At 38.4% G+C, this 17,500-nt stretch overlaps 1 protein-coding gene and 1 long non-coding RNA gene across 3 annotated transcripts in view; both read left to right on the top strand.

Moving 5' to 3' along the window:
* Positions 1-17,500, top strand: part of LOC147838686 (uncharacterized) — a 1,589,207-nt gene that overhangs the window by 1,192,506 nt on the left and 379,201 nt on the right. The gene's annotated exons all lie outside the window — the stretch shown is intronic.
* Positions 1-17,500, top strand: part of LOC101884074 (synaptic vesicle glycoprotein 2C) — a 99,304-nt gene that overhangs the window by 51,652 nt on the left and 30,152 nt on the right. For both annotated transcript variants that reach the window (XM_087300492.1, XM_087300493.1), the window contains exons 4-7: positions 3,482-3,633; positions 14,014-14,147; positions 14,529-14,618; positions 17,258-17,368. In XM_087300492.1, coding sequence (XP_087156618.1) covers positions 3,482-3,633; positions 14,014-14,147; positions 14,529-14,618; positions 17,258-17,368 — 487 coding nt within the window. The remainder of the gene's footprint in view (positions 1-3,481; positions 3,634-14,013; positions 14,148-14,528; positions 14,619-17,257; positions 17,369-17,500) is intronic.

The following is a 17,500-nucleotide window of genomic DNA, read 5'->3' on the forward strand; positions in this document are numbered from 1 at the left end:
ATAACAAAAGATATATTACATGTTTTTGGCTGTGAGACGTAGTTTGGACGAACTTGTCGGCGATTCTTCCTATAGTAAAGTCATGCAATGTGAAAGTCCCTGTCGCCGATCCATCTTGCAGTGTAAACAAAGCAGCGACGAAACGCAAGCCCAGATAGTCATGCAGTGTGAAAACATCCGTGACACGACTACTTTGAAAATCATGCAGTCTGAACTTGGCATTAGACTGGCCCACCTCAATCGACGACTGACTATATTAAAATAACGTTATTTTCAATTCAGTTTCTAATGACACTAACACGTCTTTTTCAAGGACACAGCTGCTTTAGAACTACAAATATTATTCATAAATATGAGAAGATTAATTCTTTATAGATATCCAGTCCTTTGTAACGGTCGTCTCACACACACACACACACACACACACACACACACACACACACACACACACACACACACACACACACACACACAAACACACACACACACACACACAAAATGTACCCCTACATAAGTAACCCAAACAGTATTATATGTCTTAAAAAATAAATAATAATAATTATCATGGTGAGGATCGAACTCGAGTCGGCAGCATGTTAGGGTAATGAGTTCGGGATATAAAATAAGTATTGCACTGTCATCTGCTGCTATTGATGTCTACTCTTTTTCTCCCCTTTTTAGATATCTGATCAAGTTACGTCAGATTTATTAATGTAGTGAATCATCTGATTTTCATTGAGCAGGTGTAATGTTCATTAATATTAATTAATATTCACTAAGGTGCCGCTGTTTGAGGTGGAATGATAACTTAGTTGCATCATTAACCTGCGGGCTGCATTTTGCTCACGGGGCTGCGAGAAAATAAATAAAAAGTTTGGGTCTGCGGCAAAATAATGAATAAAAATAGTGTGGCTATGGTCAAATAAATAAATAAATAAAAAAAGTGCAACTGCTAAGAGTGCAAGCAGCTAGGGACACCAGCCCTCACAGCCAAAAAACGGACTGGCCCACCGGGAATTCTCCCGGTGCTCCCGATTAGCCAATCCGGGCGTGGACAAAGCAGAAGGAAAATGAATGAATGAAATCTGTCAAGTGCATTAATCAATAACATTAAAGCTGACATTATTTAAATCTTAATCTGTTGTCATTTGTAATATTTGGGATTGAAAGGGTGGGCCATTTATATGGATACATCTTCATAAAATGGTGCTGCACATCTTGTATCTTCACACCATAGACAATTGCCTTCAGATGACCCTAAAGATAAAAGTCTAAGGGGGGCAGATCGGGAGACCTTGGGAGCCATTTAGCTGGCCCACTACGACCAATCCACTCTTCAGGAAACTGTTCATCTAAGAATGCTCGGACCTGACACCCGTAATGTAATGGTGTACCATCTTGCTGGAAAAACTCAGGGAACTTGCCAGCTTCAGTGCATAAAGAGGGAAACACGTCATCATGTAGCAATTTCAAATATCCAGTGGCCTCGAGGTTTCCATTGATGAAGAATGGCCCCACTGTCTTTGTTGTCTATGTTGTAAAGACTGAAGATACAAGATGTGAAACACCTGAAACTACGGATACTGGAAGCCTGTGCTGGCATTTCTCCTGCAGTGTTGCTATAAGTGTGGGAAGAGTGGGATAAGAGGGTTGCATTGACAATTCAACACAATGGCCAGCACATTGAACACATTTTATAAGTGGTCAGAAACTTGTAAATAACTCATGAAAGAATAAAGTTACATTAAAACCAAGCACACCATTGTTTTCTTGTGAAATTCCCAATAAGTTTGATGTGTCACATGACCCTCTTCTTATTGAAAAAAACTAAAGTTGGATCCAAGATGGCCGACTTCAAAATGGCCACCATGGTCACCACCCATCTTGAAAAGTTTGCCCCCTCACATATACTAATGTGCCACAAACAGGAGGACGTTAAAATCACCAACCATTCCCATTTTATTAAGGTGCATCCATGTAAATGGCCCTCCCTGTAGATTTAATGTAAGTAGAGCGATGTAAATATTAGCTATGTTTCCATCCAAAAATGCGAATTAACATTATGCACAAAACTGGATTATCGCATAAAAGTTGTGCAAATAAGGCAGCGTTTCCACTAATACTGAAACGGCAAGGCGCTTTAGAATGACCAAAACAACAGTTCAGATGGTTTACAGTGTGCTCAGCCTGCTGGTTTGTCCATTTACACACATTTTCATCATCACATGATCTCTTATCACAAAATCACATGACCTGTTTTAATGCGCATTAAACATACATGCGAATTTGTATGGTAAAAGTGTTTTTCATCGCAGTTTATGCGCATCTTTTCTTATTGCATAAAAGGTTTATCTATTCAATTATACGCATAATTTTTTATGCAAATTTTAAAAATGTTTGCGCATCTTTTTTTATGAGCATATGCAAAATGCGCATAAAAATAGGTGGATGGAAACATAGCTACTTTAAGCAAAGCTTGGTAGATTAAAAAAATGTAGAGTATAAATATTGTGAAACATAAATATCTGTGCATTATCCATTAATATAAAAAGCTTATCAGACGTATAGTTAGTATGAAATAATATTAGTATAGTCTTATGCATATTATCTTTTAAGAAATAGCTTAAATTAGCACATTTTAGAAGGCGTCATCCATTCATTGTCACTATACTCAAGGTCTTGGTCTCTTGTTTATCTTCATAGCATCCACGTGGGATAAAAGAACGACATCTTAACTCTGTCTTTCGTGAAACGCAGTTGCTGTTAAATGTATAGTAAACCAGACTCATTTAAAGTAGCATCGCTGCGCAAAAACGTTATGAATGCATGCTACACTTCCGACTGTACAGTGTGTTTTCTTTTTCTTATAATGCACAGAGTTTTGAGGTAAGAGACGTTTTCATTTGCTATTCACTGACAGTCGGACAGACTCATGCAGTTCATCATACTTTATCTTTTAAAATCTAAATCTCGAAGTCTCGTAGTCTCCTCATAAACCAACGTTTCAGCGCGCTGCTTCGTTGAAAACATATGATTCGGTTTACGCTACTGATTGGTTCTCGGAATATAGCGGCTTTTGCTGTCAAAGGCAAGTGGCGTTCACCTGCTTTTGCCAACAAACTGTTATTTATGAATGCGCTGACGCTGCGATTAAGATGATTAGAAGCAAATCTGTTTGTTGATGGTGTACTATGTTCCTAAATCAGTCGCTCAATATCATCATCTCATTTTCGGTGAAAGTAGTGTTTAGCGGCTTTTGCATCTGAACTCTTCATATATACACAAATAAGAACAGTGTATTCATTAGCAATTCGGTACATTACATTGTAGAACATATTTTATACAGGAACGAGATTCAGCTTTTTCACGGTATGCTTGGCCAAGCAAATGCAGCCTTGGTGAACATAAAACGTTCTTTTAAATATTTATACTAAATCTTAAATGTAATTATGTGATTTTATGTTTTTTTTTTTTTGTGCAGGATTGGCGGTGCAGTCCCCATCGTGTTCTCGTATTTCGCAGAGTTTCTGGCCCGGGAGAAGCGTGGGGAGCACCTCAGCTGGCTCTGCATGTTCTGGATGGTGGGCGGGATCTACGCCTCAGCCATGGCCTGGGCCATTATACCACACTATGGTGAGTGACAGACCTGTCCACCAATCAGAGAGCTCTACAGCTGCTGCTATCTATCTATCTATCTATCTATCTATCTATCTATCTATCTATTTATCCATCCATCCATCCATCCATCCATCCATCCATCCATCCATCCTCCGATTGCTCAGTTTGGCTGGACGGCCAGCTCTAGAAAGTGATCTGGTCGTCTCAAACATCTTCCATTTAAGGAATATGAGGCCACTGTGCTCTTAGAAATCTTAAGTGCAGCAGAATTATTTTCTAAGCTTGGTCAGATCCGTGCTTTGCCACAATTCTTTTCCTGAGCTCTTCAGGCAGTTCCTTTGACCTCATGATTCTCATTTGCCCTGACATGCTTTGTGAGCTGTAAGGTCTTATATAGACAGGTGTGTGGTTTTACTAATCAAGTCCAATCAGTAGGGTTCTGTATCGTTTGGGGTTATTTTGATACTGGTGCTAAACCGATATTTTCAAAATGGTACCGGTGCCAAAATGGTGCCTGAACCGATACTTTTGAGCTACAAAATTATGGTGGACGACTCTAGAAAAATCGTTTATTTGACAAAATCTTTTTTTATTTGACAAAAACATTTTTAATAGAACAATATACTTAAAGTTTAAAGCAAATATCAATTAATATTTTATTTATTAAATTACATTAATATATTTCTTTTGATCATTTGTTGGTTAGCATGAATTTAAGATGTGCATTATGAAATTACATTAGCTTACTACTAACGTTGAAAGGCTGACATCAAAATACTGAACTCCTTTTTTAGGGTTGAGCCTTGTGACTATGTTTACATGGCTATCAGTAATCTAATGATTTGCCTTAATCTGAATAAGACAATAATATAATTAAGATGTTTACATGAGTTGCTTTTTGAATGTTGCTTTGTGATACGTGTTATAGTACATAGATCGATTAACGTCACTGCGTCACCACGCTATCCATGTTTCCTCCAGTTTCATGTAATTTCAGACTTTCATTTTTTTAATTTCCGACTTTAACTGCAGTTTCACTTTCATTCAGGAACATTTCATTCATGCCCCATGACAAACTGAGGTATTTTATGCGAGCATTAACTAAGGGCTGCTCTTTTAATGGAATTTAATACCACATGTTGAATGGAAAGAAAAAAACTCATGTTCAACACGGGTGTCTGTGGTCCTTTAAGGTAATCAAAAATCACTGTTTACATGGTAGTCTAGACTTTTAATCAGAGTATTGTCTTAACTATATCAAAATCGGAGCATTGGTGGCCATGTACGTACTCATTGAAAGTGCCATTTGATGTCGCAAGATTTCAAAGACCCTCCTCTGCCTTTAAGTTGATTCCATGCGCCCTCAAATGTGTCATTAAGTTTGACGTGTTTCCCCTCTACACACAACTTTTGTAAAGCGTCTGCTTCATGTTGCTGTGTCAGAATCCTTGCTTGTGAAATACGCTTTAGTACACTTAGTTAAGGCAAATTTGATGAACGCGATCATGCGTGTTGATCTGAAGAGAGCTCTCGTTTACTGAATGTGCTGTTCTGTGTGCGTTGCGCGCGTCCATTCCCTAGGCAACAAGAACAAACGCCCGACATTGCCTGTCCGTATTCCTCAAAGGTGTGACACAATGCGTGCCTATTTGTGCCTTTAATGCACTCCTTGACGCTTGTCAAGTGGCTCTGAAATTCATATGCTGATTCGGTCTGGTACATAGCGGTTACAAAGGCACGGGGTTTCGTTACCCAACCCTACCAATCAGTACAATCAAACATAGCTGGACTCAAATGAAGGTGTAGAACCAGCTCAGGGATGATCAGAAGAAATCAACAGCACCTGAGTTAAATAAATGAGTGTCACAGCAAAGGGTCTGAATACTAAGGACCATGTGAGATTTCAGTTTTTCTTCTTTAATAAATCTGCAAAAATGTCAACAGTCCTGTAATTTTCTGTTATTATGGGCTGCTGTGTGTACATTAATGAGGGAAAAATTACTTACGTGATTTTATCAAATGGCTGCAATATAATAAAGAGTTAAAAATTTAAGGGGGTCTAAATACTTTCATTACCCATATGCTGTTGAGGTCAGAATTATTAACCCCCCTTAGATTTATTTTTTTCTTTTTTAAATATTTCACAAATGATGTTTGACAGAGCAAGGAAATTTTCACAGTATGCCTGATAATATTTTTTCTTCTGGAGAAAGTCTTATTTGTTTTATTTCGGCTAGAATAAAAGCAGTTTTTAATTTTTTTAAAGCCATTTTTTAAAGGTCAAAATCATTAGCCATTTTAAGCATTTTTTTTCCGATAGTCTACAGAACAAACCATCATTATAAAATAACTTGCCTAATTACCCTAACCTGTTTAGTTAACCTAATTAACCTAGTTATATCACGGTTCAGGAAGGATGAGGGAGCGAGGACTCAAGTGCAAACACAGGATAATTTATTGATAATAAAAATAAAACAAAAGAACAACAAAAATCACCCCGAAGGGGAAAAACATAACTATAATACCAACAAACTTGACTGGGTTGGCACAACAAGAACAAGAGCAGGAACACATGGGGAGTTTAGACGACGAACTGGCACAGGACTGAAAACATGAGGGGATTATAAAGCAAAAGTAAATTGACACACAGGTGAACATGACAAACTAATAATGAGTTAACAAGGAGGGTGGGACTAGACAATAGACGGGAGAGCGCATGACACAGAGAGACAACACAAGCCATGCGCTCACATAAAACAGGACAACAAGACAAGCACAACACTGAAGCACACGACAAAAGCACGTGACCACAATGTAAACACATAGCCACGTGCTTTGACAACAGACGAAAGACACGAGCACACAATGAATGAAAACTCTCACCGCTCTCTCACACACGCAGCGTGCATGCTTCATCCCAGCGCCGACCAAAACCGAAACCAACAAGACTGAGACGCTGGGAATGAAGCACCACGCTGCAGACAGACGAAAACACAAACACAAGTCGGAGGGACGCAGAGCTCGCGCGGCCGCATCAAGCGGGAGCGCGCACGCTCTGCGCGCTCACCCACGAAGGCGCGCGCACACACAATGACAGAAACAAGTGCTCGACCCTAGAAAACCTGAGCCGAGCACAACAGGTCAGGACTAGACTTGACTAGTGTCCGGATTCTGCCACCAAAACAAGAATTTACATGACCAGAGTGGCAGAACCCTGACAAGTTAAGCCTTTAAATGTGACTTTAAGCTGTATAGAAGTGTCTTAAAAATATCTAGTCAAATATTATTTATTGTCATCATGACAAAGATAAAATAAATCAGTTATTAGATATAAGTTTTTTAAACTATTATGATTATAAAACTGTTGAAAAAATCTGCTCTCCGTTAACCAGAAATTAGGGGAAAAATCAACGGGGGTGCTAATAATTCACAGAGCTAATAATTCTTCAACTTCTTCGACTTCAACTGTATCTAATTTTTTTAACCATTATATTTTGTAATTTTTATCATTAATAAATCAAAAATAAACAAGATGATATTTTATAGTAAGTGTAAAAATATTGGAACTGTTTGTGCGTTTCTGAAATCTACACACTAACACCAACTAGACTGCAGCTTGATATGAATGAGGCCGGTGTCTGTGGCGATGTAATAAACTGCTCCTCTGGGAAGTGTTTGTTTCTGTTTAACTGGAAGCTCTCCGTCCTCCATCATGTGGCTCTGAGAGGATGATGGGTAATTTGGGGTGAGCGAGTGTGAGCAGGAGCAGATCTGCTGGGCTGTAATTGAGGTCAATTGATTAGCGTCTCTTGTTTTAGCAGCGTTTCTGTGGTCAGGAATCAGCGGCGTGTGGAGAAACGGTTCTGCCGCAATGCTTTCATCCCTGCAGAGGCAGGTGAAGGACTTCAGCAGTCGTGAAAGCATTCTAGAGAGCGTGTGTGTGTGTGTGAGTGCTAGTTTTGGTGCTTTACAAGGACAGTTTTTGAGTTCATATCTCGAGTCCTCTATCGGGTCTGAGTCATTTGTTCTTCACGGGCCAATCATATGCGTTTAGAGTCGGAAAAAGAATTGATCTGTTCATCTCTGTAGTCCTCTATCGGGTCTGAGTCATTCGTTCATCACAGGCCAATCATATACGTTTATTCATTCATTCATTCATTTTCTTGTCGGAGGAAACCCACGCGAATGCAGGGAGAACATGCAAACTCCACACAGAAACACCAACTGAGCCGAGGATCGAACCAGCGACCCAGCGACCTTCTTGCTGTGAGGCAAACGTGCTACCTACTGCGCCATTGCGTCGCATATATATATATATATATATGGGGGGGGCCCAAAGAAAAAGGTTGGGAATTGATCCCTTCAACTCGGGAGTTCTCGGATTTGAGTCATTCTGTTAAGTGATGAAGGAACGACTCAAGAATCAGACGACTCGAAACGTGAACTAATTATCATGGCTCCTTATCGGCTCAGACTGTGTACTTTGGTTAAGATATGTGACTGTCAGTGTAACGTGAACAAACCACTGACATTTGAAGACATGAAGAGGTGAGCTGAGCAAAGAGACAACAATACCAGACTGATCTCACGAGAAAACGTCAAGTATTTCACGTTTTGCCAGTTTAGTGGCGAATTCGTACGAATTAGTACCAGTTCAGTCGTACAAAAATGTACGATTTTAAAAAGGAGGCGTGGCACCTAACCCCACCCCTAAACCAACAATCATTGGGGGATGAGCAAATCGTACTAATATGTACAAATTAGATCACATGAATTCATACGAATTAGCCACTAAATCAAATAGTTACGAATTGCCGTGAGATTGTGTTGAAAATGTCTTCATAGACAAAAGAGCAGGTAAATATTTAATTATTATTTTCTTCTTTTTATAGTATTCTATTTATGACTTATTTGTCATGTGATCAACCTTTTGAGCTAGTTGTAGATGTGTTTGGAAGCAATTCGTAACATTCTAACAATATTTTGGCAAATTGAACCAAATTAACGAAATGACTCGAAAAAAGATTCGTTGATCTCAGTGAACGAGACTCAAAGGGCTCTATTTTGACGGTCCATGCGCAGAGCGCAAAACGCAGGGCGCAAACGCTTTCAGATGTCAGAGCATCTACCGAGTGAGAATGAGGGATATTGGATCTACTTTCACTTTCGCTCTTGGATAGGGAAACCTTTACGCACAGACATGAATTAGTCTATAAATAATTAATTTAGTTTGTTAAGCGCAAATATTCATTTCAAAACTATTTCTAAATTCAGTTCTAATTTCCAGCAAACAAATAAATGAACAATAATAACGAAGTGTGCTCAAAAACCTGAGTTATATCCTAAAACACATGATGTGCCCCATATGGTCTAAAACCTGACAGGTGGGCAAATCTAAGCTTGTTTTTAATAAAACAAATATAAATATGGATATAATAAATAATACTGCTAATAATAATAACATTATACAAAACCACATTGTTATGAATGAACTGAAAAAGCCTCCCGAGATGAAGAAGACATGAAAGCAGTGATTTTTCATATTTATGTAGGCTAGAAAATAATATGTTTTGTAATATTTTAATCCTTTATATTTATATCCTATATCTATTCTTATTATATCCTATATATGTCCTTAATATTAAAATTTTTTCATATGTAAAGATATTTGCCTGTTGCTCTCTTGTGCGTATTAAGCAGTGTGTAAGCGAGGTGCAACTCTGCGCTGGAGTTTAGACCGGGTTTTCTTTTGGTCTAATGAAAAATCTATTATAGTTTCTCAAAATAGCAACGCGCCAGCGGTCCGCCTCAGAACGCCTTCCTTTTTAGACCAGAACGCCTATGAGCGCACAAATGAGCGCTAATGCATTTGCTATTTAAACAGCGTAGCGCAACGCCTCAAAACGACTCTTGCGCCAAGCTGAAACTAGCAAAAGTCTATTGTGCCGCACCTTGCACCACATTGCGCCGGGTGTATGATAGAGCCCAAAGATCCGAGTCAGTAAAATGATCCGAACTTCCCCTCTCTAGTGGTAACCCTTGTGTGTATGTTGCTTTAATTTTGAGCCCCGAAGAGCAGCTTTTGTTCTGAAGTGTAAATGAATGCTGCAAGACTCTTGATTTGGTATAAAGTGGCTGTTGTGTACATGAGCTGGCATGCTGAACTATACACTAGTGTGTAAAATTAGCTTTAGCCTCATGGCTTACTGTTGAGTTTCAAACTGATTGGCTTCATCAGATGCGTTACATTAATAGACGGAGGTTTCTTTGTTGCTTTTCCCTTTCGCAGTGTAAATAATACTGTTAGAAACTGTTTAAAGCAGCTTATAGTGTAGGGTTTGGTTTTAAGTTGGACAGTTTTGGTGTCTTAGACTTGAAACACACCGGCTTAACTGTGCATTTACTTAATGAGCTTCATGTAACTGGCTGCTATGCAGCGTTCATTCATTCATTTTCCTTCAGCTTAATCCGTTATTCATCACGGGTCACCACAGCGGAATGAACCGCCAACTATTCTAGCATATGATTTTTACTGCGGATGCCCTTCCATCTGCAACTCAACACTGGGAAACACCCATACACTCTCTTATTCACACACACACTCATACAATACAGCCAATTCAGCGTATTCAATTCCCCTACAGCTCATGTGTTTGGACTGTGGGGGAAACCAGAGCACCTGGAGGAAACCCACACCAACACTGGGAGAACAACCAACCCAGCTGGGACTCGAACTAGCTACCTTCTTGCTGCTTTGAGGTGACTGTGCTAACCACTAAGCCACTGTGCCGCTACACAGAAACATAAATAAATATATTAGATTTTTCTCTAACCAGCTGGACTATGTGATGGTGCATTAGCGGATATCAGTGTGCTGTGCTGTTCGTTTTGTGTGTCTGTGTGTGTGTGTGTGTGTCTGTGTGTAGAGTCAGCAGTCCATGAACCCACTCCATTACACACATAATCTATATAATGAGATTCTCTATGGTGACTGATAAACATGCACCCGTGGGGTTATAACACACACACACACACACACACACACACACACACGCACACACACACACACACACACACTACATTCAAAATATAGACGCAGAAACAAACACACAGACTCGCAGCATCACACACACAAATTAACAATCCTCACAGAGATGCACAAATACACACACAGATACAAGGACACAAGCACATACTCACAACTACACACACACACTCTCATGCAAACACACACAGACTTACATAATGACACCCACACACAATCACACCCTTACAGATGTGCACAAACACACACTCACAAATGCACGTAGACACTCGCACCATCACACATACAAATTTCACAGAGATGCACAAACACAGACGCACACACAAATACACATACACAAGCTCACACATTAAACAAATGCACACAGACACACGCACAAACACACACACTCTCACTGAGATGCACAAATACACAGACTTGCACCAACAACACACACACACATTTACAATCTTACACAGATGCACAAACACAGATACACACACACAGGCTCACACAATCACACACAACCACAATCAAACATACACACGCACAAACACACACTCACAGAGATACACAAACACACACAGAGACACACCCAGACCAATGCAAACACACACACCACACACATACACAAACCCACACTCCATATGGTGCCGCTCCGCCTCTAGTCATTCTCCGCAGCGTCAGAGAGCAGCAGTCATGTGGAAAATGATACCAACTTTAATGATTATTTTGCAGAGAGAGTGTGTTCTTTCAGCACTTTTACTCCTGCGGGCATTCTTAATCGACTCCTTTTCACACACACACATACTCACTCACACACACACACACACACCAAAACAAACTTATTCACTGTGAAATTCAGTCGCAGAGGCATTTGTTGAAATCACTTGTGTTTGTTGTGTTGTGGTTTCCCAGTAATGGGTTGCAGCTGGAAGGGCATCTGGCGTGTAAAACGTACTGGATAAGTTGGCGGGTCATTCCGCTGTGGCGATCCTGGAATAATAAAGGGACCAAGAATGAATGAATGAATGTTGTGTTGTGCTGAAGAGCATTTGCTTGCGTCACTAATAAAAAAAAAAACTAAAACACAACATGTTGTGCAGCGTTATGAGTGTTAAACTACAATTACAACCACTGGAACGTGTCATTACTGCAAAAATATTTATTTCATTTATTTTTATTTTTTTTATTTATTCATTTTTATTATATATATATATATATATATATATATATATATATATATATATATATATATATATATATATATATATATATCTTATCTTATTATTTTTATTTTTTATTCTATTTTCTCTTTATTTTATTTAAAGTGCTTGGTGGAGCAGTGGGTAGCACAATCGCACATACGCTATAGATGAATTGGGTTAGCTAAATTGTCCATAGTGTATGTGTGTGAATGAAAGTGTATGGGTGTTTCCCAGTGATGGGTTGTAGCTGGAAGGCCATCCTATGTATAAAACATATGCTGGATAAGTTGGCAGTTCATTCCGCTGTGGCGACCCCAGATGAATAAAGGGAATAAGCTGAAAATAAAATGAATAAATAATTAATTCAAATTTAATTTATTTTTTATTTAATTTAGCTAAAGTGAGCTGAGTTCAATTAAATTTAATTAAAAGTTAATTAAATTAAGTTATCTTGAGTTAAGTTAAACTAAGTTGAGTTAAATTTAATAAGTTAAAATAAACTAATTTAGGTTAAGTTAAATTAAAATTAAAAGTGAATTAAATAAAGTTGTCTTGAGCTACGTTAAACATTAAGTTAAGTTAAACTAAGTTAAATTAAGTAAAATAAAATTGTTGAGTTAAGTTAAAGTAAACTAAGTTGAATTAAATTAAATAAGATAAAATAATTTAAGCTGAGTTAAGTTGTTAAATTAAATGTTAAATTAATTTTTGTTGATTTAAACTAAGTTGAGTTAAATTTAATTAGTTCAGATAAACTAATTTAGGTTAAGTTGAGTTAAATTAAATTACAAATTAACTAAATTAAGTTGTCTTGAGTTAAGCTGAACTAAGTTAAATTAATTAAAATAAAATTGTTGAGTTAAGTTAAAGTAAACTGAGTTGAATTAAATTAAATAAGGTAAGATAAAATAAGTTTAGCTGAGTTGAGTTGTTGTTAAATTAAATTAAATGTTAAATTAAGTTATGTTGAGTTAAACTAAGTTAAATAAAATAAAATTAGCTTGTTGAGTTAAGTTAAACTTTTAAAGTTTGAATAAAGTAAAAATAAAGTTATGTTATGTTGAGTTAAATTAAATGAAAAATTTAAATTAAATTGAGTTAAGTGAAAGAAAGAAAGAAAGATTTGAATGTATTTATTTTTCACTTTACCTTTCTCCAGTTGTTTCCTCTTGATGAGTATCTTGAAGTTGTTTGGTAGTTTACACTATTCATTCATTCATTCATTCATTCATTCATTCATTCATTCATTCATTCATTCATTCATTCATTCATTCATTCATTCATTCAATCATTCATTCATTCATTCATTTATTAAGTCATTCATTCATCCATTCATTTATTAAGTCATTCATTCATTCATTCATTCATTCATTCATTCATTCATTCATTCATTCATTCATTCATTTATTTATTAAGTCATTCATTCATTCATCCATTCATTTATTCATTCATTCATTCATTCATTTATTAATTCATTAATTCATTCAGTCATTCATTCATTCATTCATTCATTCATTCACTCATTCATTCATTTTCAACTGCTTTTCTGAGGCTGGGTCGCGGGGGCAGCAGTCTTAGGAGAGAACTCCAGACTTCCCTTTCCTCAGACGTTTCCTCCAGCTCCTCCAGTGGGATCCCAAGGCGTTCCCAGGTCAGCCAAGGGATATAGTCCCTCCAGCGTGTCCTGGGTCTTCTCCGAGGCCTCTTCCTGGTGAGACATGCCTGGAACACCTCCCTGGGTAGGCGTCCAAGAGGCACCCGAAACATGCCCGAGCCACCTCAGCTGACTTCTCTCAATGTGGAGGAGCAGCGGCTCTACTCTGAGCTCCCCCCCGGGTGACAGAGCTTCTATAAGGATGTGCCCTGCCACCCTGCAGTAGTTTACACTACTGTTAAAAAAATTGACATTGGTTAAGATATTGTTTTTCTATATGCAATATTAAACCCAGATGTCCCAAAAATGTCTGCCCACAAAAGGCCTCATGTATCGCTAATTAATCCTGGTCTTAAAAGACTACTGTCCCCGCCCTTTTTCCAGAAGAGGGCGGAGTCTTCACAGCAGATGCTTCAGTGTTGGTGCAGAAACGGCTCTCACTGATGGACTGAACTGTTCTGTATGGGAATATCTTTGACATGTCTTGGTTTGTCTGTGTTTGTGTGCAGGCTGGAGCTTCAGTATGGGCTCAGCGTATCAGTTCCACAGCTGGCGTGTGTTTGTGGTGGTCTGCGCTTTTCCCTGTGTCTCTGCGGTGGTGGCGCTCACATTCATGCCCGAGAGCCCTCGCTTCTACCTGGAGGTAATGATAAACTGGGTCATTTCAGTTTCTGTACAGTTAAAGTCAAAATTAATAATGTTTGACAGATTCAGGAATGTTTCACAGTATTTCCTTTAATATTTGTTCTTGTGGAGAAAGGCTTATTTGTTTTATTTCAGCTAGAATAAAAGCAGTTTTTATTTTTTAAACCCACTTTAAGGTCGATATTATCAGCCCCTATTAAGCAATATTTGTTTTGGATTGTCTACAGAACAAACCACTGTTATATAATGACTTGCCTGATTATTTTACCCCAATGATGATTAGGATTCTCTGTAAAGATGCTTTTAATCATTGTATGAAAGCAGCCCTTTGAATAAATCTGTGTGTGTGTGTGTGTGCGCGTACGTGTGTGATGTCCAGATGGGCAAACATGACGAGGCGTGGATGGTGCTCAAGCAGATTCACGACACCAACATGCGAGCAAGAGGAGAACCGGAGAAAGTTTTTACTGTGAGTAACACACACACACACACACACACACACACACACACACACACACACACACTAGAGCTGTAATCGAGCAATAAAACTTAGGCCTGATAGGGCCCGAGCCCTACAAGTACATTACATATATAAGCTGGTGTTGTAACAATATGTTGATGCTTGAGAAAGTTACATTTTTTCTTTCTATAACATTTATTTAATGTATAGGATGAATATTTTTACTTGTTCAAATTTAACATACAAGGCTAGGTTAAATAGTTTATCCAGTGCAGATGTTAATTTTATGTAATTATTATGGTCATAATTATTAAACTTTATGCTTTTAATAAATTAGCGAATTATATTTATTGAATTATATGCCCCATAAATTAAATTAAGTATTTGCCCTTTAAGGCTTAATATTAAATTTAAAGACTTTAAAAGAAAACATTCATTCATTCATTCATTCCTTGTCGGCTTAGTCCCTTTATTAATCCGGGATCGCCACAGTGGAATGAACCGCCAACTTATCCAGCAAGTTTTTTTTTTACGCAGCGGATGCCCTTCCAGCCACAACCCATCTCTGGGAAACATCCACACACACACTCATTCACACTCATACACTACGGACAATTTAGCCTACCCAATTCACCTGTACTACATGTCTTTGGACTGTGGGGGAAACCGGAGCACCCGGAGGAAACTCATGCGAAGGCAGGGAGAACATGCAAACTCCACACAGAAACACCAACTGAGCCGAGGTTCGAACCAGCGTCCTTCTTGCTGTGAGGCGACAGCACTACCTACTGCGCCACTGCGTGGCCCCTAAAAGTAAACAGACTATGAGCAAATTAGTTGAATAAACACTGAGGTGTTTCACTGACTATATATACACAAATAAAAATATTTCACATTTAATATATACATTTTTTTGGATATTTCGTTTCTATTTCAACAGTGTAAAATGTAACTTTTAATCTCAATGTCAAAAAAATGCTTCTAAATCATCACATTTACACACATCTCGATTTGTGTGGTGCAGCATTATTTAGCCGACTCTGATTTTGAATTATTTTTGTGTTTCTTTTTGGTCTTTCCCGCTATCAATGGAGCAGTCAGGCAAAATGACAAAGAAGCGGATCCTGATTGGTCCTCATGTGTGCATTAAAAATGCTGATTAGCCTTATAGAGATAAACTAGAGTTCAACTTTGTAGATAAACCGTTTTTGTTTTTTAAATAAAAAGTCTTAAAATGTTAACAACTTTAAAACACATCACATGATGTAAATAAGCTGTCATTTAACAGGAATATGGCAATAACTCAATTTTGACAAAAATGTCAGATAGAACCTTATAATTGTGAGGTGACGATTTTTAATAATGTCGGGCTGTAAACGGGTTCTGGCATTTTAAAGAGCTGTCAATCAAAATGAACTTGTCGGGCTTGGGCCCTATCAGGCCTAACTTTTATGGCCCGGTTACAACTCTAACGCAAACACACGAACACTCACTTACCCATACACACATGCACACACACGCAAACACACATGCACACAGACGCAAACACATAAACACTCACTTACTCATACACATGCACACACACACACACACACACACACACACACACACACACACACACGCAAACACATAAACACTCACTTACTCATACACACATGCACACACATGCAAACACACATGCACACAGACGCAAACACATAAACACTCACTTACTCATACACATGCACACACACACACACACACACACACACACACACACACACACACACAAACACACATGCACACACACACAAACACATAAACACTCACTTACTCATACACATGCACACACACACAAACACAAACACACACACACACACACACACACACACACGCAAACACATAAACACTCACTTACTCATACACATGCACACACACACAAATGCACACACGCAAACACATAAACACTCACTTACTCATACACATGCACACACACACAAATGCACACACGCAAACACATAAACACTCACTTACTCATACACATGCACACACACACAAATGCACACACGCAAACACATAAACACTCACTTACTCATACACATGCACACACATGCAAACATATAACCAATCACTTACTCATACACACATGAACACACAAGCAAACACACATGCACATACACACAAACACATAAACACTCACTCATATACACAGGCACACACACAAACACAAATACTCACTACCCACACAGACACACACGCACACACTTTCACATGCAAAAATTCATACTGATATACAGTACATCAACACACACCCACTCACACACACACAAAGATATAAAAACAAATACACCCACTCATGCACACAAGCGCAAAGACACACACACACACACACTCACATCAACACACAACATACATACATTCTCACTAGATACACATACAGACACTTGCATGCAAAAATTCACTCTCGCATACAACAACACACAGATGCACACGTGTATACACACACACACACACACACAAACATACATATGCACACACACAGACAGATAGACACAGACTCAAACACACACACACACACACACTCGCGCACACACACACACAAACACACACACACACACACAAACACACAAACACACACACACATTATTACACTGATTCTCCACCTGCAGGTGAACCGGATCAAGATCCCGAAGCAGCTGGATGAGCTGGTGGAGATGCAGAGTGAGTCCACAAACCCTGTGCTCAAAGTCCTGTTCCGAATCAAGAGCGAACTACATGGAGTGAGTGATAAACGCACACACACACACACACACACTGCTTGAAGACTGCAATTCTGGGGCAAAAATAACACATTCACACTTTTAAATTGTATCGTATACATTTCTTTTTATTATCTTTTTTATATTACACAT

This window comes from Danio rerio, chromosome 21 (assembly GCF_052040795.2).
Source record: "Danio rerio strain M-AB ecotype USA chromosome 21, GRCz13ab, whole genome shotgun sequence".
Taxonomy (NCBI): domain Eukaryota; kingdom Metazoa; phylum Chordata; class Actinopteri; order Cypriniformes; family Danionidae; genus Danio; species Danio rerio.